Raw genomic sequence first — 19,684 nt, forward strand, 5'->3', positions numbered from 1 at the left:
TACACCCCCCCACCCCACCCCCGCCTCCCACCCCCCCCCCCCCCCCCCCCCCCCCCCCCCCCCCACCCCGGCCTCCCCCGCCTCCCCCCCCACCCCCCCCCCCCACCCCCCCCACCCCCCTGCTCAGCGCTTCCAGGCAAGTGTCACACTGGGCGGGCCTCAGCTGGTCCGCCCACATAAAATGGGAGTGCGGCCCTGACTGTGGGCACCGATCAGGTTTGCTCCCGCCCCTCCATGTCCACCTCCGCACAACCCCCACCCCTCCAATGGGGGGAAATTTCTGCCCATAAAACAAATACTCTTCATCTCCCTCTGGATTTTCTGCCAATTATCTTTTTTCTGTGACATTCTCTTGCCAACGGAAACAGTTTCTCCTTATCTATTCTATCAAAAGCCTCCCTAATTTAACGCTTGATTAATTTTCCATGGTCTTTGCACAAGATTACAACCATTTGGAATGTAATAAGAATGCCACATACCTCCTTATAAGCACCAGTGCATTCATAGTAATCACAGGATGGCAAGCCAAGGTTGGACTGGTCAATCTGTTAATTCACCAAAAGTTAATGCATGTTTAATGTTATATCAATTCCAACATTTTTTCTCTCATCTTGATCCAGACCTAAAACTAATGTCATGTTAACAACACGTCCTGTAAGCATTGTGTAAATTGGCCAGCTCAGGGAATGAAGAGATACACAGTGACCTATGAATCTCCGGACTTGCTGGTTGATTTATGGTCCCCCATCATTTGCTCCAGACAAATTACATCACACCCTTAGCCTCATCCTTATTTTTCTGAACTTGCTGGATTTGTACATTAATTGCCAATTAAACTCACCGCAGAAAGTTATGTCTGATAATTAACAGTGCAAGTGCCATTTTTACTCACTTCGTAATTGTTAATGAAATGTCAGTCTGAAATTAAACAATTTAAACTGGAAGTTGGTAAATAGCAAATTTAAAATGTTTAACTTTTTCCTTATTTTTCTTTCCTGCCTTTTATTCTCTCTTGCCTCAATCTTTAACTCTCGTTTGTTGACGAGATAGACTGTAAGGTCCCATTGTTCACTGAGGTCTCACATGCCCCATTGCCCATTATCAGCTCATAATTCCGGCAAGTTATGGTCAAAAAACCTTTGAGCTGAAGAAAAGTTTTAACTAACTGCTCAGGTCATGAGATGGCAGGCTTCAGCAAGATCAGAGATAAAAATAAAGTGAGGATGTTAATATTATGTCAATTATATTGTTAAGCTTAAAGATAAACAGATGGAGGGTATTGATTGATGAAGTATCTTGAGCACATATAAAGAGGGACTGCTGAGACCCTGGTTTAGTCGGTAGGAGGCCAACATACGTAATGCTGCATTTTGTAAATAAGTGAACTATCAAGAAAAGGATTTGCATCTAGTTTCATGCTTCACCATCTGCTTGGAATTCAACCATCAGAGGAGATTCCAAGGACTATTCTTGCACTTCCCCATTTTGCCTTCTGTTAATTTAAAATGAAAGGAAAATCAGTTGGGTTCTGTTCCCATCCTGCAATCTCCTCTTCAATTTTTCTCCTTGCAGTTCACATAGATGATGCTCAAGTCCAAAATCTACCCCAATGTGTATTTTTCAACCAAGCACAAACTATTAAATCTATTATACATAAAAGTAATATTTTGTAAATGAATGAATCTAAATGGAAATTTAATAAAAATGAGTCTTATCTAAGTCACATACATGGATTATGTGAACATTGGAGTTTTTGTCATCTGTCCCAACAAAAAAGTCTATGATCACACGTTTTCCAAATTGGCTGGTCATCTTTCCAATGATGGCCTCAAGTGTCCAATTTTCACCTAGGAGAAAGCAAACACACACTGTGATGACAGCAAACTGGATGACCTTCAGTACAGAGAATAATCCCTCACCCGACCCACAAATAGAATGCCCTTGAGCAGGTTATAGGAAAACAGTAACAAAAACAGAAAATGCTATAAAAACTCAGCAGTTTTAACAGCACCTGCGGTGAGAAAGACAGAGTTAACGTTTCCAGCCCGTATGACTCTTCTTATAGGAAAACAGTCAGTGGTTCAAAAGCAAAACACTGTAGATGCTGGATATATGAAATAAGAACTGAAAATGCTGGAACTGCTCAACATGGCAGGCTGCACCTGTGGAGGAACAGAGTTAACGTTTCAGGATGATTCAGGCAAACTGTTCATCATAGTGAGTTGCTCGTATGACAAGTGGCCACAAATTTAAAATGAGGTTTGGAGTGTGAAATGAAGTCAGGTGAGGCTTTTGATCCAATGTTTGATAATAGCTGAGAAATACATGATAAATTAAGGCAGCGAAATTGGAAGGAGAGTTCCGAAAGTCAATATGGAGGGGAAGCAAAATTGACAGTAATGGATTGGATGTCCTCGATAAACCCCCTTTGATCTTTCCTTTCCAATGTCGGATATTGGGGGTAATGAACACTTATAAACGACACTATCTTAATCGATACATTAACCATTTCATTAAAACAGGTTAACATCGCTAACAAAATAACAAATTAATGTATTGTATTTATACCACAACATTTGTGGCTAAAATATTCCAAAGTAGCTCTCTTGCAAAGGAGATTCATTTAGCAGATTCTGCAGTGCCTGTATGTGTGAGTGTAAGGATGAGTGTTAACTTGTGACATAGTATGGTGGCAGTGTAGATCAGTCCTAGTCATTCTGTCAGTGTCAGTGTAAAAGAGAATCACTGCAAGTGGCAGTGAGTTCCATATTCTCACCACACTGTACAAATAAATTCTTCCTAAATTACTTATTTGATGTTTTGGAGACTATCTTCTATTCATGCTGCCCTTGTTCTGGACCCACCCACAAGTGGAAATGATTCATCCACCTCCACGCTATTTAATCCCTACATAATATTCAGGAGTTGTATGTAATCTCCTCTTAATCTGCTCTTTTCCAGAGAATAATACAATTCCTGATTAATCTTATCTGACTGATACATCCTCTCAGTTTGGTAATATCCTTGTCATAGTTTTCTGCACTTTCTCTAGTGCTTCAATATCCTTTTGCATTATGGAGACCAGAACTGTGCATCATACTCAAAGTATGGTCGAATCAAGGTTGTATATAAATTTAATGTTTCCCCCCTGCTTTTATGTTCTTTTCCCCTAGAAATGCACTCCAGAGCTTTGTCTGCAATCTTTATGGCCTTATCAGCTTGTTGCAACATTTAGCCATTTATGTATCCATATTCCCCAACCCCTTTCTTCCACTATCCCACTTAATGTTTTAGCTTCCAAGGAATTGTCTCTCCTACCACCTCACACTTTGTGATGGTTACTTTAAGTTTTTAATTGATATGCCCAGTCTGCAAGCCTGTTGATGCCATCCAGTACTTAGTGCATTACTTCCTCAATGTGGTTAGCTATAAAGCCCTCAATGTAGGTATCACCTATAAATTTCGATGCAACACCTTTCAATTTCAGAATCCAAATTATTTACATGCATGGCAAACTACAGTAGTCCTATCAGAGAGCAGCAGCTGATTGACACTTGCAGAGCTGGCATCCACTCATTGCACAATTCGTTACTGCATGCTATTCATCTTCACATTAAAGATTTCTTTATCTTGACAATTTTGATAAAACATAAAAATGCATCAAACGTTGTAAAACCATGTTCTGATCTCACCGTGTTCCTGGTCCCAATTGTCTGTTGCAACCGGCCACTCAAACATACCAGTCAGCATGTTAATTAATGGTGCTCCACCCTTGCTTTCAATTGCAGCTGAAGTACAAACAAGGAGAAGCATTAGCGTACGTCAAGGCAAACATAAAAATGGTTGCTTCAGTTTCAAGATCATCACTCACTTTGATTCGTACAGGACTTGTACAGTGTCTTTGCTTTCTGAATTGCCTCAGGATCTCCATTATCTGGCTTCTCGAGGACGTCTAGAACCAGTGTAGAGAAGAAAAATAAATCATTAGGCTGGGCAAGGCAGTTCAGATGCGTTTTTGGTAAGTTACTGTAAGGGATTTCCCACAACCACTTAATGATATGTAGGTATTTCATCCAAGTGTTGATGAACATATTAACAGTAGGAACAGGAGATCATTCAGCATCTCGTACCTATTCCACCATTCAATAAGATTGTGGATGGCCTGCAACCCAACTCTATTTATCATCCTTCGCTCCATGTCCCATGACTTGGAGCTTTTCTTTATGGGCAGAATCTTCTGCTTGGCGTGCAGTGTGCCCAACCCGTTCAAGCATGAAATGGCGTGTGATGACATCGGGCGAGCGTCCCAACAGGATTGCGCACTTGCGTGATATTTCGGTTGGCAGGCGCACGTGAGGATTGGCAGTGTGCCCGCCGACAATTAAGAGGCCTATTCAGGCCACTAACGTAGTAATCAATGGGGATTTTTTTGTTGCCCATCCAACGTTACGGTTGGAGGGCGGGCGAATTAGCTGGGGGGCCTTTGCCTTTTTGAGGAAACCTCATCCAAGGGCGGGTTGAGGTTTCCGAAATTAATTTGAAAAAAATTAAAATGTTTGGACAGAATTCTCATCCACCAGATGTTCAGGTGACTGATTCTGATGTGTGGACATTTTTTTCCGCATTTCAAAATCTTAATTCATAGCTTTTGAATTCTTCAGCTCCTTGAGGCAGCTCTCTGCCTTCAGGGAACTTTCATTCCATGCTCCCCTGCGCCGACTTCAGTGCTCGCTCTCCTCCCGCACCCCCCACCCCCCCCTCACCCCACCCCCCCCCACCACCCCGGCAGTGCTGAGCATTTCGGTGAACCTTTCACGCTGGCAGGCAGCTAATTGGCCAGCCGGGAGGGCCTATTGTGGGTTGTGGGCCACTCACGGGCCTGCTGACCATGCCCGCATGTCCAATTCAAAATCCACTTTGACCCATTTACGTTTTGAGTTTGTCAGGACATCAGTTAAGATTATGAATTTCTTTTTAAAGTCTTATGGTTTGACACTGCTCTTTGAATTGTTTAAGCGACCTGTTAATCTCAGAGGGAGGATTGTAGTCAGAGTACAAGGTGATTTGGGCTTCAGGTTGCCAATTCTTGTTGGACGTATTCCAGGAGGTGTTACCACATGACCTCCAACTGCTCTGCCATGCTCTAAGCTCCCGCATTAGTTACCTGACAGGCCCATTGTCATGGTGTTCTGCCTCCCCATGGCTAAATGGAAAGTAAACACTCTTCATTACCTGATTTTTGAACAACTTTTTTTCTCTCATCACCAATATTTTTTCAAAACTAATAAATGAAAGTATCAAAAGAAAACAAAATCAAACCCAATTATTCTTGTGATTTTTCTCTCAGTGGTACTCAGCAAATTACTCTTTAATTATAGGAGACAACAGGACAATCCTGGAAAGTTGGCAATCCTAGCTGGGTTGCATTGGTGTCTTCATGCCAGCTCCTAGTTCCACAGCAATGAGTCTACTTGTACTTAACAGCAGTACAACAGGCCTCAAGCACGTTCACTGCATTCCAACACTGGATGCAGATACAAAGCTGTATAAGTACATCAGGTCCAGTCTAAAACTCACAGCTGCTAACAGATGGAATTTAGAAGCAGTCCAGCTATGCAAGCTCTTCTGACAGGCTATAAATTAACAGGTTAAAGAGAATGACCTTCAACGCCAATTCCTCCCAGGTCAATCCATGCTTTCAACACAAAGTGTTATCTACCACAGGTATCTTGGAAGTCAAGCAGGTCACAGAGCCAAAATCAGTACTTCGGACATGGCAATACGTTTTGAGCTCACATTAATAAAATGTTGTGCTTTACACAATTTAGACTAACACAAGCTGAGATCATTCACCTAGTATCAGCTATGGCTCTGTGAGTACCACTCTCATGTGTGAATCCGAATTGGTCATTGAGTCAATTCCTATACCGGAAACTAGGATATGTAATCCAGATTGACTCTCCTAGTGCTAGCGCTGAGAGAGTGCTGAGAAACTGGAGTGTAGTGCCATATTTCTAATGTGATGTTATACCAATATCCTTTCTGTAAAAGACATCCCAGCACTATTTCAACGAAGAGCAAGGCAGTTATTATGGGCATTCTGAGGCAATATTTATCCCTTAACCAATAACCCAAAAACAGATAATCTGATCATTATCTCATCACTGCTTGTGGGACCTTGCTGTGCACGAACTGGCAACCATGTTTTCCTGTCTTATAACAGTGACTACACATCAAATGTAACTTCATTGGTTGTAAAGCAACTTGGGCGGTCTTAAGGTCTAGAAAGGTGTTACATAGGTGCAAGTCATTCTACTTTCCATCCCTCAAGGGAGAATTATGGGCCCTTTTCCTTCCCTGTCAGACTAAGCACAAGTTGGATGGTGCTCAGCCAAACTGGGCTGGGCTTCAAGGAACCAAGAAGCTCCTAGCTATGCTGCGTAGGTCATTTCCACGACCAACAATGCTCCCAGAACACAGTAAAAGCCACTCCCACCTTAACCCTGCTGTGGAGACTTGCTTTGAGATCACCCCATCTGCCCACCAGAAACCGATGCGATGCAGCCTGCGAAGTCTTGCGCTGACCCCTGTGAATTCTGCGCGATGGAAGGTATGTGAACTCACCCCAGGGTCAGGAGCACAGTGCGGGTCGCCAGCTGCACATTGTTTGAATCCTGTTGTGAACCACGTGGCTCTAACTGAATGCCGCTGTGGGCTCTTAGTCCAGCGGGGTGGGAGGGATGATTCCGGTGAGCAGGCTTCATAATAAGATGCTGATTTATGCAAATGATATTCGGAATGTTCAGCAGTGGGAAACGCGACCCGCCATTGACGGTTGAAGCGCACAACCGCTTCCTCGTTTTACATCGTCATAAAGCCGGTTTTGGGCCTTCTGGCGAGGTTTAGTGCTTGCGCCTCCCATGACGCCCGCCATAATCAGGAGCGGAAGACCCCAGCCCTTCCTAACACACTTAGAGGACCAGCTGGAGATCACAAGGGCAAACAACTTACAAAAGAATTGAGGCACCGACAAGCCCCCCCTGTGCCCCCTCTCCTCAATACTCGGTGAAGATCCAGTATCAGGACCCGGCGCAAGTGGGCTGCCAGAATCCACCCACACGATGTAATCTTTGCTCATGGGTCTTTCAAGTTAGCCCCCTCAGATGCCTGCTGATGCAGTTGTCATAAAACAAATAATGTACAAGCCAAAATTTTCCAAGTAAACAATGGTGGCTGGAAATTTTGCTGACTGCCAGTGAGGAATGTGCTGACTATTTTCCCAAATGTACTGGCAGCAAGCCAGGTTCCCTGCCAGCAATAAATTCTTGAAAAATTGCCCTCGTCATTTATTACTTTAATTAGAATTTTATGGGGATACGGCGGTGTAGGTGTCGTAATCCAGAGACCCAGTCTAATGTGCTGGGAACCTGGGTTCAAATTCCACCACAGCAGCTGGTGGAATTTGAATTCAGTTAATAAATCTGGAATTATAAAGTTAGTCTCAGTAATGATGACCAGAAAACTATTATCGATTGCCATTAAAAACCCATCTGGTTTAGTAATGCCCTTTAAGGGAGGAAATCTGTCATCTTACCTGGTCGGTCCAGAACTACAGCTATGTGGTTGACTCTTAACTGCCCTCTGAAATGACCTAGCAAGGGCAATTAGGGATGGGCAACAAATGCTGGCCTTGCCAGTGATGCCCACATCCGATGAAAGGAGAAGAAAGGTAATTTACAATTTGCTCTGTACATAGGAATAGATTTTTGGTGACTTGGAGAGTTTAGTGAGTTAATGAATAAAAACTCGTTTTAAATGGATGCACTGAACTCTCACCTCATAAAAATGGGCACATTAACCTTTCGCACACAGTTGCACTATACCTTCCTACTCAAGCTGGCCTCATAAATCAGCGCCCAGATCTCCTCACTTGTGCAAGTCACAAAATGGGCAAACTGCACACCGGGTGCTGAAGATGACCTGAATTTGTAGCGTTCTTGCCTGCACTCAGGAGCAGTACATAGCCAGAAAAACCAGCAACATTTCAACCCCAGCAGAGAAAAAAAAAATCTCTCAAGCTTAAGATGATCGCTTTCACAAAAAAAGCACAAAGAGGTTCCAATGCCAGCAAAAAGCTTCACTTAAATTTGACATTTTAATCACCTGTATTCCCAAATGCCTCACAGCTACAGCCACAATTTTCATAGATTAAAAAGGCACTGAGCTATTGAGGACAGTGAAGGATGTAAAGCCTACTTGTAGTTCCCATAGCAACAAAAGAAGTGACAATGCACAGGAACGGAAGACTGTCAATAGTACAAAATTTCAAATATTGTTCTAATATATTTGCAGCTTAACCTTGAAAGTAATTTTTATAATGTACCCTCACTATAGAGTCGGATGATGAGGGGCCTCCATGAACAATTCTGTAATGTTGGGTGACACTTAATGCCCTCTTCTGTGCTGAGTTTGGTGGCAGGAGGTTATTTAATTGGGTGGGAGGATGTTGGGTGGGGATCCCACCGCCTTTCTCCTCTACCCTGGTTAAGTCGGTAATGGGGAGGCCCGCGGAGGGTCTTCCTGCCCCATCGACAATTAAGGCTCTGAGGTGAGCAATTAAATGCCTCAAGGCCTCACCCTACTGCTGCCAGTGTTAACCCAGTGATGGGCAGTGGACTAGCCATGTGGGAAGCCTGAAAAGCAACCCCCCCTCAGAATTGCCTGTAGGCTTCTGGGATTTCGGTGCGGTCAGTGCCTGACCAAGGAATCCAGCATTGGGAAGGGGGTGGGGGTGCTGAGAGCCACTTCCCCGCCCTTGCTGCCAACCCCTCGCTCCCCCACATCCCCCACCCCGTGGTCCCCATCCCGCCATCACTTACCTGGCCTGGCTGCCTTGGGCCAGGAGCTTACCTTTGTCGGGTGGGCTGGGCGGGGGCTGGTGGGGGAGGGCATGGAGCCGAACGCCGCCCGCGATTGGCTGCGCGCCGCCATTTTAGGTGGGCTGGCCAATTAAGGACCGCCCAGCGTGATGCACAGCCGGTAGCGCTCAGCGCTACCTGTGCAGGCGGGGGGAGGAGGAAGAGTTGGGGCCTGACTCAGGGAGATTAAGTCGATGTTAAAATAATTAAATAAAGCATTTAAAAAGTTATCTAAACATGTCTCCTCATGTGACTGTGTCACACTGGATGGGACATGCTTTTATATTTGGGAATTTTTATTTATTTATTTAATAAAACTTTCAGGAAACCTCATCCTGCCCATGGATGAGGTTTCCTGAAAAACGTGAAGGCCGCTTGGGCTCTTCGCCTGCCCCACCCTTCCCCCACCACCAACCCCCCCCCACCCCCGCCAACCTTAAGGTGCTGCTAATTACCTTAATTAGTTTCCTAATGGCCTATTAGCCTTTGACAGTTCGGTGGGCATGCAGCTGCCTCCAGCCTGCGCCTGCAGATCGAAAGATCTAAATGACGCGCAATGACGTCATGATGCACGTCTGATGTCATCTGGCGTAATTTTGTGCGTCGGCGTGTTGGGCCCACCCCCACACGCTGATGGCAATATTCTGGCCTTGGTGATCCTGGCTTTGGGGTCTGTGCATTACCGGCAGCAGCCACCACCTCCCCAGTGGCGCTGCTGAGCAATGAAGAGTTGCTGGCCTCTGATTGGTCGGCAGCTCGCGGTCGGCAGGACTTCTGCTCCTGGGGTCCTCGATCCCAGGGAAGACCTGCCACTGCCCAGTTAAGTACCTGAACGGCACTTCCCAGAAAGAGGCGACGCAACACCGAGTTCTCGCCGGCTCTCCAGCTGGTTACCGAGACCCCCGTCACCGACATTAAATTCTGCCTGTTGTGTGCGTTCACTGGAAGGAGGGATTTGTGAAGTCTTTAAAGAAAGAATAAAAGCTTGCATTTCATAGTGACTTTCACATCCTCAGCGAGCCCAAAGTGCTTTACAGCCAATGAAGTACTTTTGAAGTGTCATCACTGTTGTAATGTCAGAAAAGTGGCAGCTAATTTGTGCGCAACAAGCTCCTGCAAACAGTAACCAGGTAAATGAGCAGATCGTCTATTTTAGTGATGTTGTTTGAGGATAAGTATTGACTGGGTACCAGAAACAGCTCTCCTCATCTTCTTCAACGTAGTTCCATAGGATGATTTGCATCTATTTGAGAGGGTAGATGGGGCCTTGGTTTACTACTGCATCTGAAAGACTCCACCTCTGGCAGTGCAGCACCCCATCAGCACTGTACAGGGAGCAGCAACCTCAACTTTTGCTCAACTCCTTGGTGAAGGATTTGAACCCACTCCCTCTGACTCTAGTGTGAGAATGCTGCTCAGGAGCCAGGGCTGACAGCATTATGAAAACAACAGCACAGGTTTTCTGGTCTGGTCTATAACCAGGACAGCATCAGGTGATACATAATGCGATTGACCACTGGTTATTATTACAATGTTACCAAAATTTCCATCTCAGGCCTCAACTTCAAGGGTTTCAGCAAGTTCACATCATCAAGAACACATTTTAGTGCAAGCCTCCTATTCTGCAGCCGGGAGATGAGGTGCGGCTGTAGCATATAAAGGACTGCAGCAACTTCAAGATGAGGGCATATTCTGCACTGCACATAGTGACACCACTATTATCATCCAGAATGGAAATTGTTGGGTCAATCACACCTAGAGACTGGGATTAATTTTATGCAAATAATTTGTACTATGTCAATATCCTCTACTCACTGCATTCGGCTGCAGAAAATCATTCGCCTTTATTGGGAGACGTTGCTGTAGTTTTGGTCTCAAAGTTTTTTTGCCGTAACTCGGAGAGACTGTGGCCCAGATTTTCAACCCTGGGTTGGATTTGCTGAGTCTGGAGATTTTATGCCCCGACGAACCTGAGCTTTAAAAATGGCTGCCCGCAGCTCCGATTTTCGGTTATGGGGAGAGGGGTGGTGGGCTGAAACAGGGGTCAGGGCAGGCCACCCTGTAACCTGTGTGGCAGCTGCTAGGTGCAGAGGCGGGCACAAGGCCTGCCTCTGTGCTCCAGCACTGTGTTTAAATAAATAGGAAATAGCTATAAAACAAAAAAACATCCCTGCAGTCCACACATTTCACACTCCCCCACACACACTCCCTCTGTCCCATCCATGCTAACCTATGCCAATCCATGCCCCCACTCATCCCCATGGTCCTCATAAGCCCTCGGCCAACTTAGTGCCAACTCATGCCCTCCATCCCTTTGTCCTTACCCACTCCATGCCAACTCACCTAGTATCCTTAGACTGTCCCTTGACAGTTTTGAAAATTCCTAGATAAATTTGACAGGTTTGAGATGTTTGACACTTCTTGGGTACCTTTGACAGGTTTAACATTTGGACAGTTCCTTGACAGCTGGATAGCTCTTTAACAGTTCCTTTAGAGCGGAACAGCTCTTTGACAGCTGACAGCTCTTTAACATCTCTTTGAAGCTGGACATTTCCTTGACAGCTGGACAGTTCCTTGACACCTGGGCAGCTCTTTGGCAATTCCTTGACAGCTGGACAGTTCCCTGACAGCTGGGCAGCTCTTTAACAGTTTTGACAGCTGGACAATTCTTTTATAGCTTGACAATTCCACTGATGTTGTGTGTAAAAATTACATAATCATGTTCACTTTTAACAATCCCAAAGGGTGCCTTACCTCTCCTAGTGGGTGCCTTACCTCTCCTAAAAGTGTCCAGGGATCATATCAAAAGGGGTACCTTACCTCTCTAAAGGGGTACCCCGGCTATCCAAATGAATCCACCAAGTTCACACCTCATCTAACCTTTTCTAATCTGTGCATCCCAAATTCCACACTCCTGTTCTTCCAAAATCCCACCAGGGCCTTGAGATATGATAGATGAAGGTTGCAATGTAATCTGTTTGAGCCATTTGACCTCATCTGATAAAACAGAAACCCCTGCTCCTGTGCCTAGTTTTAAACTCTGTTGGGTATCCATCCACTTTGATTTTAATATTCCAATACTTGTTTTCAGTATCATTTAGCTCCCTGAGGAAGGTTAGTTCCTTTGCTTGTGGCTCATCAATTTCTCATATCTGGTTCTGTTTTAAAATTTTCTCCCCCTTTTGACACGTTGTGAGCATTTTCAAGTGACGAACAGTTTTGAAGTGGCCTATTTTTCCACAGTTATGGCACTCTGTCTGATGGTCATTAAATGGCTGTGGGGTGAGCTGGCCAAGCATGGGTAGGCTCACCCATGGCTTTTACATTGGGGAATAGGAAGCAGGGCCACCATCACCCAGGTAAAATTCAGCCCCATGACTTTCATCAGATGTCTAAGCCAGAATATTTCACATAGTAACAGAGTTATTGAGCTCAGCTCTGCAGCGCTCTTCCCACAAGTGGAAATGAAACTAACCTTGATGCTGCTAATTCCCATGACAATGGTATTATTCACAAATTCCATAATTTGAGAACTGTGACTGTAGTGGCATTCACCATTAGTCTGCCATTATCATGGCTCTACAGGCCAGTGAATTTAAACATGAGAGGCCAATTCATTGCAGAGCTGAAATACAAAGACGCAGAAATCCTTGAGCCTCTCTGTCATTCAAAATCAAGAGTGCTCTCTACTAAGCGGAAAGGCACTCTTAAAACTGAAGTTAATTGATCAAGTGCATGAAGTTGCTGCTGAGAATTACAGCAGTACATTTCAAAATGAATTCCCAAAATTGTTTACAGGCCTAGGAAGTTAAAGATGGAGCACCATACCACCCCAAGAGCTGAGGAAAGTCCCTCATCCACATCAAAGACAAGGGTGAAATTGAAAAGATGCAGCAGCAAGGAGTTATCTCACCGGTCATCATGCCAACAAAGTGGTGTGCAGGCATGGTTACGGTCCCAAAGCCAAACAGCTCTTTAACAATTTGCACGGATTTAATTCAACTAAACAAATCAGTGGAATGTGACATCACCCGATGGCCTCAGTGGATGAGAGCCTTGCCAAACTAGCCAAGAGTACTTTTTTTTTACCAAATTGGATGTGATCAATGGATTTTGGCAGTTGTCCCCGGATAAAGAATCAAGATTGCTGACATATTTATAATGCCATTTGCTCATTAATGTTTCAACAGAGTGTGCACTTTGGAATAGCGTTCGCTCCAGAAATTTTCCAGAGAACAATGTCTCACACTTCAGAAGGCATGGAAGGAGCAATATGTTATATGGATGATATACTTCATAATGGCTCCACGAGAAAAAAAGCATGACCGCAGAGTCTTACAGGATGCAGGCGTAACATTGAATTAAAAATATAAGCTGGCCAAACCCATGAATAAGTTGCTGGGTTACATGGTACAAGCCACTGGAATCACAGTTGATCCACAAAAAACTAAAGTGAACGGAGAATTGCCAAAACCCAGGAATATAACTTAGCTTCAAAGATTCCTCGGAATGGTCAACCAAATAGGCAAGTTTCTATCAAATTAAGCAGAGGTCAACAAGCCCTTGAGACTGCTGTTGAGACAGGGTCAACAATGGTACTGGAATGTGGACCGGCAAAAAGTTTTCAAAATAATTAAATAACTTCTAATCTCTTCTGAAATCTTGACCCGTTACAACCCAGAGTTACTGACCATAGTAGAAGCAGATGCATCATTTACAAATCTTGGGGCAGTTTTATTTCAAGTGCAGAGAGATGACAAGCATAGTCCAGTCTACTATGCCTCTAGGTCCCTAACAGAAACAGAACAATGACGTGCCACAATAGAGAAAGAAGCATTAGCAGTAGCATGGGCATGCAAAAATATTTTCAGACTATGTCATGGGATTGTGTTTCAAAAGCAAAACAGACCATAAGCCACCAGTCACCCTTCTGAATATGAAAGAAACTGTGAAGATGCCACCCTCAATCTAGCAGTTCAGACTAAGATTGGTGAGATATGACTCCATCACAGAGTATGTGCAAGGGAAGTATCAAACAATGGCAGACACTGTCATGATTACCATCAGAAGGAACAAAACAAGAGGATTTATGCTCATCGAGGAGGTTGAATCATATATATTCTTATCACTCAGCACTTACCAGCGACTATAAAAAATTGTAGGAAATAAAACAGGCCCAGCAATGAGACGAAGAACATCTCCAAGTCCTAAAATATCATCTGGTAGGATGGTCAGACAATATCTACGCTAATCCAATACTTTTGGCAGTACTTTGAATAGTGCAAACACTTCAATTTCATTATGAGTCTTCAATGAGAGAATAGTCATATTGAGACCACTTCCATTTGATACTCATCAAAGACTTCACCAAGGTCATTTAGGGTAGCAAAATGTTGTGCAAGAGCCCAGCAATCAGTCCGATGGCCAGGTATTACTAATTCCATGGAAGAAATGATTTCTGTTTTCCTTCAGCTGTCAGCAGCCAAACAGAAGAACTCAAACCCAATATCACCACGAATGACCACAAGAGGGTAAAAGAGCATGATGAAAAACAGAGAAGAAACCAGGAGCAGAACTTTAATCATAGGCATAGAGCACATGAGTTACCAGTGCTAAAGCCCAGGGAGAGAGTATGAGTCTGAGACCTACAGAAGGGAGGCACAACCATTGAAAAAACTCTACAACCAAGGTTGTACAGCATTGAGACAGACCAGGGTCTCATAAGGAGAAATCACCACCTTCTCAAGGGCAGTTAGGGATGGGCAATAAATGCCGGCCCAGCCAGCGAAGCCTACATCCCATGAATGAATTTAAAAAAAGGAACCGCAGTGCCTTAATAATCTTGGAGAGAAAGCCAGTAAGAACTTGGGCTTACTACTCAGATCTTGATGAAGAATAAAAAAGACATACTACAAGCACCACGGACAACTAGGAGAAGAACAGCCACATCGACAGAAGGGAGAGTACCAAATATCATCGATCACAAAAGGAGATCAGGAAGAGATCTGAGGCGCCCCAGTGACTAACACTGTGAAGTGTGAGACTTTTGGGGAGAGGTGTAGTAGGATATAAATATGATGAGGATAAAGACTTGGGGGAGATGTAGAGTAAAGGGTTAACATCAGAAGCATACATGATGCTGATGTAATACTGATGTCAGATCACATGACTGAGAAGCAAGAGAGATCTGGAAGGAGGAGAAGTTCCAACCTTGTGCAGGGATCTAAATGTGTAAATACTTGCGTTAAATAAAGAGTAATGGTTTTGACTCGAGCAATACACTTTGGAAGAATAGACAATCTCCAAAATCCCTGTCTAGACCCTGACCATACAACGAAACATAGCTCTACAATTATAGTCCGGGAGTGAAATTAGGAAACACGTCTACATACAAGGCGAGATATCTGATCCAGATGACCAGGATCTCGCTCGCTAGCTGGAGGGCTGATGAGGGCCCTGCATCTCCTCCTCTGGGGAAGGCCCGCTGTATGAAGTGCCAATCAGGCAATTGAGTGGCCAATAGCGGGCCTTCTCCAAGATCAAGGACACCAGGGGTGGAGGCTGGCAGCTGTGCATTGTAGGCTGCACCAGCAGAAGCAGTGGCAGCTGCCGGCAATCCACCCTCCACAGACCTGGGGTCAGTGAGGGACCCAGGCCACAGGTGAGTGATAACGGGATGGGGTTGCAGGGAGGGGTTTGTGGGAGGGGCTCAGAAGCAAGGCATCTTTCAGCAGCCTTCCCCCTTTCCTATGCCGAGTCCCTCGATCAGGCACTAAGTACCCGACAACAAAGACGCACCACCCACACCCCCACTGGGAGCCCGTAAGCAGAGGCAGTCTTAATCAGGGCAGAAGTGGGAAGGCAGCAATCTCCCATCTGTTCAAATGCCCTCCACCTCTAAACTCGCCTGTGGGGAGGGGATTAAATTCTGCCCAAAGTGTGGTAGAAGTTTGGAATTGTCTTTTGCAAATGACAACTGACACAAATCAATTGTTAATTTTAAAACTGTAAAAGACAATAAGGTCTTTGTTATCTAAAGGTATTAAGGAATATTATGGACAAAGGTGGGTATATAGAGTTAGGTTGCAGATCAGACATGATTTCAGTGAATGGGTTTGAGCAGCTAAATGGCTCTACGCTTGTTCCTTTGTTTGTATGTTCTTCTGCCAACCTTGGTCTATCAGAAGCTCTCGTGTGTGTGTGTGTGTGTGTGTGTGTGTACTATATGCCTTTCACAACACACACCTAATATTAAGTGTCAACACTGAATCATAATAAGATGATGGTAGTGTTAAGAAACAAACCCATCTTTTTTAACATTTTATGTAATGCTCCCTGTTGGGTCATTTTTCACAACCTCCTCATTCTGCCTTCCTGAGCATACACCTGCCCATTACTCCACATGCCAAACTACCTTGCAGGTGCACCCATCCTTCTCTATTTAGGCATCACCTTACATTCCTATATGACCATCCAACACTGGCACACACCCTCATCTTAATATAACACACAAGAATTCAAGAAACGAAGAATTAGGAGCAGGAGTAGGCCACTCAGCCCCACAAAACTGCTCCACCATTTGATAAGGTCATGGCTGATCCGATTGTGGCCTCAAACCAACTTTCCTGACTAGCCTCTTAAAGCTTTGACTCCCTTGTCAACCAAGAATCTAGCTCACTCTCCTTTAAAAATATTCAATGACTCTGCCCTCACTGCTCCCTGGGGAAGAAAGTTCCACAGGTTAATGACCCTCTGAGAGAAAAACATTTCTCCTCATCTCTGCCTGAAATGGGAGACTACTTATTTTTAAATTCCGTCCACTCGTTCTAGTCGCTCCCACAGCATCCGCTCTGTCAAGTCCCCTCAGGATCTTATATGTTTCAGTGAGATCATCTCTCATTCTTCTAAACTCCAACAGATGCAGTCCCAACCTTTTCTCATAAGATGACCCCTTCATCCCAGGAATCAGTCGAGTGAATCTTCTCTGTAGTGCTTCTAACACAATTACATCCTTTCTTAAATAAGACCAAACCTGCGCACAGTACTCCAGATACAGTCTCACCAAGGCCCTGTACAGCTGGAGCAACACTTCTCTACTTTTATACTCGATTCCCCTTGTAATAAATGCCGACTTACCATTCGCCTTCCTAAGCACTCGCTGGACCTGCATACTAACTTTTTGTGATTCATGTACCAGGACACTCAGATTCCTCTGTACTGTAGAGTTCTGCAGTTTTTCTGCATTTAAATAATATGCTGCTTTTTTATTTTTCCTGCCAAAGTGGACAAGCTCAAATTTTCCCACATTATAGTCCATCTGCCAAAATTTTGCTATTCACATAACCTAGGTAAACCTCTCGACAAACTCTTTATGCCTTCTTCACAATTACTGTCCTATCTATCTTTGTGTCATCAACAAATTTAGCATCCATACAATCAGTCCCTTCATCTAAGTCATTGATATATATTGTAAATGGTTGAGGCCTCAGCACTGATCCCTGTGGCACTCTATTACTTACAGCTTGCCAACTGAAAAATGACCCGTTTATCCCTATCCCCTGCCTCCTGTTAGCTAACCAATCCTCTATCCATGCTAATATGTTAACCCCTACACCATGAGCTCATATTTGATGTGCTAACCTTTGATGTGGCACCTTATCGACTGCCTTTTGGAAATCCAAGTACACCACATCTACAGATTCCCCATTATCCATGTTACTTGTTACCTCCTTGAAGAACTCTAATAAATTGGTCAAACATCATATTCCTTTCGCAAAACCATGTTACCTCTGCCTGATAGCATTAAGATTTTCTAAGTGCCTTGTTATAACCTCCTTAACTACAGATTCTGGTGTTTTCTCCATGGCAGATGTTAGGCCAACTGGCCCATAGTTTCCTGCTTTCTGTCTCCCTCCTTTCTTGAATAGAGGAGTTACATTCACTATTTTTCAACCTAATGGGTCCTTTCCAGAAGCTCGGGAATTTTGGAAAATTACAACCAAGGCACCTGGTGGTGTTCCCATGTATCTGCTGCCCTTGTCCCTCTAGGTGGTGGAGGTTGTGGGTTTGGAAGGTACTGTCGAAGGATCCTTAGTGAGTTGCAGCAATGCATCTTGTAGATGATACACACCGCTACCACTGTGCATAGTGGTGGAGGGATTGAATATTTATTGTGGTGGACGGGGTGTCAATCTAGCGGGTTGGGCCTCGGACTACCCTGAGGAACTCCTGCAGTGATGTCCCGGGACTGAGATGGTTGGCCTCCAATAACCAAACCCATCTTCCTTTGTGCTCGGTATGACTCCAACCAGTGGAGAGATTCCCCCCTGATTCCCATTGACTTCAGTTTTTCTAGGGCTCCCTGATGCCACATTCAGTCAAATGTTGCCTTGATCTCAAGGGCAGTCACTCTTGCATCAACTCTTGAGTTCAGCTCTTTTGTCCATATTTGGACCAAGGCTGTAATGAGGCCAGGAGCTGAGGGGCACGGGTGGTGCTGAAACTAAGCATCAGTGAGCAGGTTATTGCTGAGTAAGTTCTGCTTGACAGTGCTGTCCATGACAATTTCCATCACTTTGCTGATGTTCAATAGTCAACTGAGAGTCTTATGGCTTGAGAATAGGTGGGTTACTGTCAACTTCCCAACAGGCTGTCCAGTTCAGTCCTTTTGACCAATCATCTTTTGCAAACCCATTCAATCTCGGGGTAAAATTTCCCCCAAGTTTCAAGTTGATGACTTCTCATGCGAACTGGGAAAAGTTAGAGCTGTAGCAGGTCTTATATAAGTGAGAGGAAGGGAAAAGAGTGGAGGGGGAAGAGCAAAATGGGAGGTCTGTGACAGGATGGAAGGCAGGAACAATTAAATGACAAAGGGGATGACGATACAAGGCAAAGAAAGATGGTAATGGGACAAGAAAAGAAACAAAAGCTGTGTCTAGAGGAGGTGTAAATGGCAACAACAGAACCATCACCAGCAGCCGCTATCCAAAACAAATCTCCAACTTTTTCCAGTTCTGTCGATAGGTCATCCACCTGAAACGTTAACCCCGTTTCTCTCTCCACGCATGCTGCCTGATCTCCTGAGTATTTCCATCCTTTTTAAAATTAGTGAGAAGTTGACCTTACTTCCTGCAAAATGCATTGTTTTGAATGGCTGCTCCTCTATCTAACATCTGTAAAGTTTTATCCTCTTTTAGCTGTAAAGGACTATCACTGTTATTCATTGCCTTGTCTTCTCTCGCTAGCCACATACACAGGAGGAACCACTGGATAGTAATCAAGGATGGGAACTCTCAGCAAAGCCCTCTGACCTCAGGGTCACTTGGATGTATACTGGGCCTATATTCATTGGAATTTGGAAGATTGAGAGGTGATCTTATTGAAACTTAGTCTGTAACTTGCGTGGAATGGTAATCGGAGTCGGACTGCCACTCCGCTCCTAATTGCTTACCTGGAAATGAAGCCACTCCATTCTCACATAACCTTCTGGCTCAGGCCGGGCAAGAACAGTGTAGTGCAGCAGGTACCCAAGGCCTGTGTCCAGGGCAGGAGACGTGGTGTTAAGGAAGCCATGGTCCCTTCGGCAGCCACTAGCTCCCATAAGGCATGTAGGTCCAGTCACTTTAAGAAGACAGGCGAAGGTAAGTTTGTAAGGTAAGTGGGTAGGATTGGGGGCAGGTAGTTGCATGGTTGGGGGAGAGGAGGGGGAGTCAGATGGTCGGGTGGACTCAGGTTGTTGGGAGTGTTGGGTGGTCCGTGGAGGGGTG

The 19,684-nt window shown here is 44.6% G+C and overlaps 1 protein-coding gene across 4 annotated transcripts in view; it reads right to left on the bottom strand.

Annotated features, from left to right (window-relative positions):
• Positions 1 to 19,684, bottom strand: part of LOC121273482 (neprilysin-like) — a 248,314-nt gene that overhangs the window by 97,159 nt on the left and 131,471 nt on the right. For all 4 annotated transcript variants that reach the window (XM_041180668.1, XM_041180654.1, XM_041180674.1 and 1 more), the window contains exons 5-8: positions 3,872 to 3,952; positions 3,693 to 3,788; positions 1,729 to 1,847; positions 480 to 545 (exon numbers count right to left, since the gene is read on the bottom strand). In XM_041180668.1, coding sequence (XP_041036602.1) covers positions 480 to 545; positions 1,729 to 1,847; positions 3,693 to 3,788; positions 3,872 to 3,952 — 362 coding nt within the window. The remainder of the gene's footprint in view (positions 1 to 479; positions 546 to 1,728; positions 1,848 to 3,692; positions 3,789 to 3,871; positions 3,953 to 19,684) is intronic.

The sequence above is a fragment of the Carcharodon carcharias genome, chromosome 2 (genome assembly GCF_017639515.1).
Source record: "Carcharodon carcharias isolate sCarCar2 chromosome 2, sCarCar2.pri, whole genome shotgun sequence".
NCBI lineage: Eukaryota > Metazoa > Chordata > Chondrichthyes > Lamniformes > Lamnidae > Carcharodon > Carcharodon carcharias.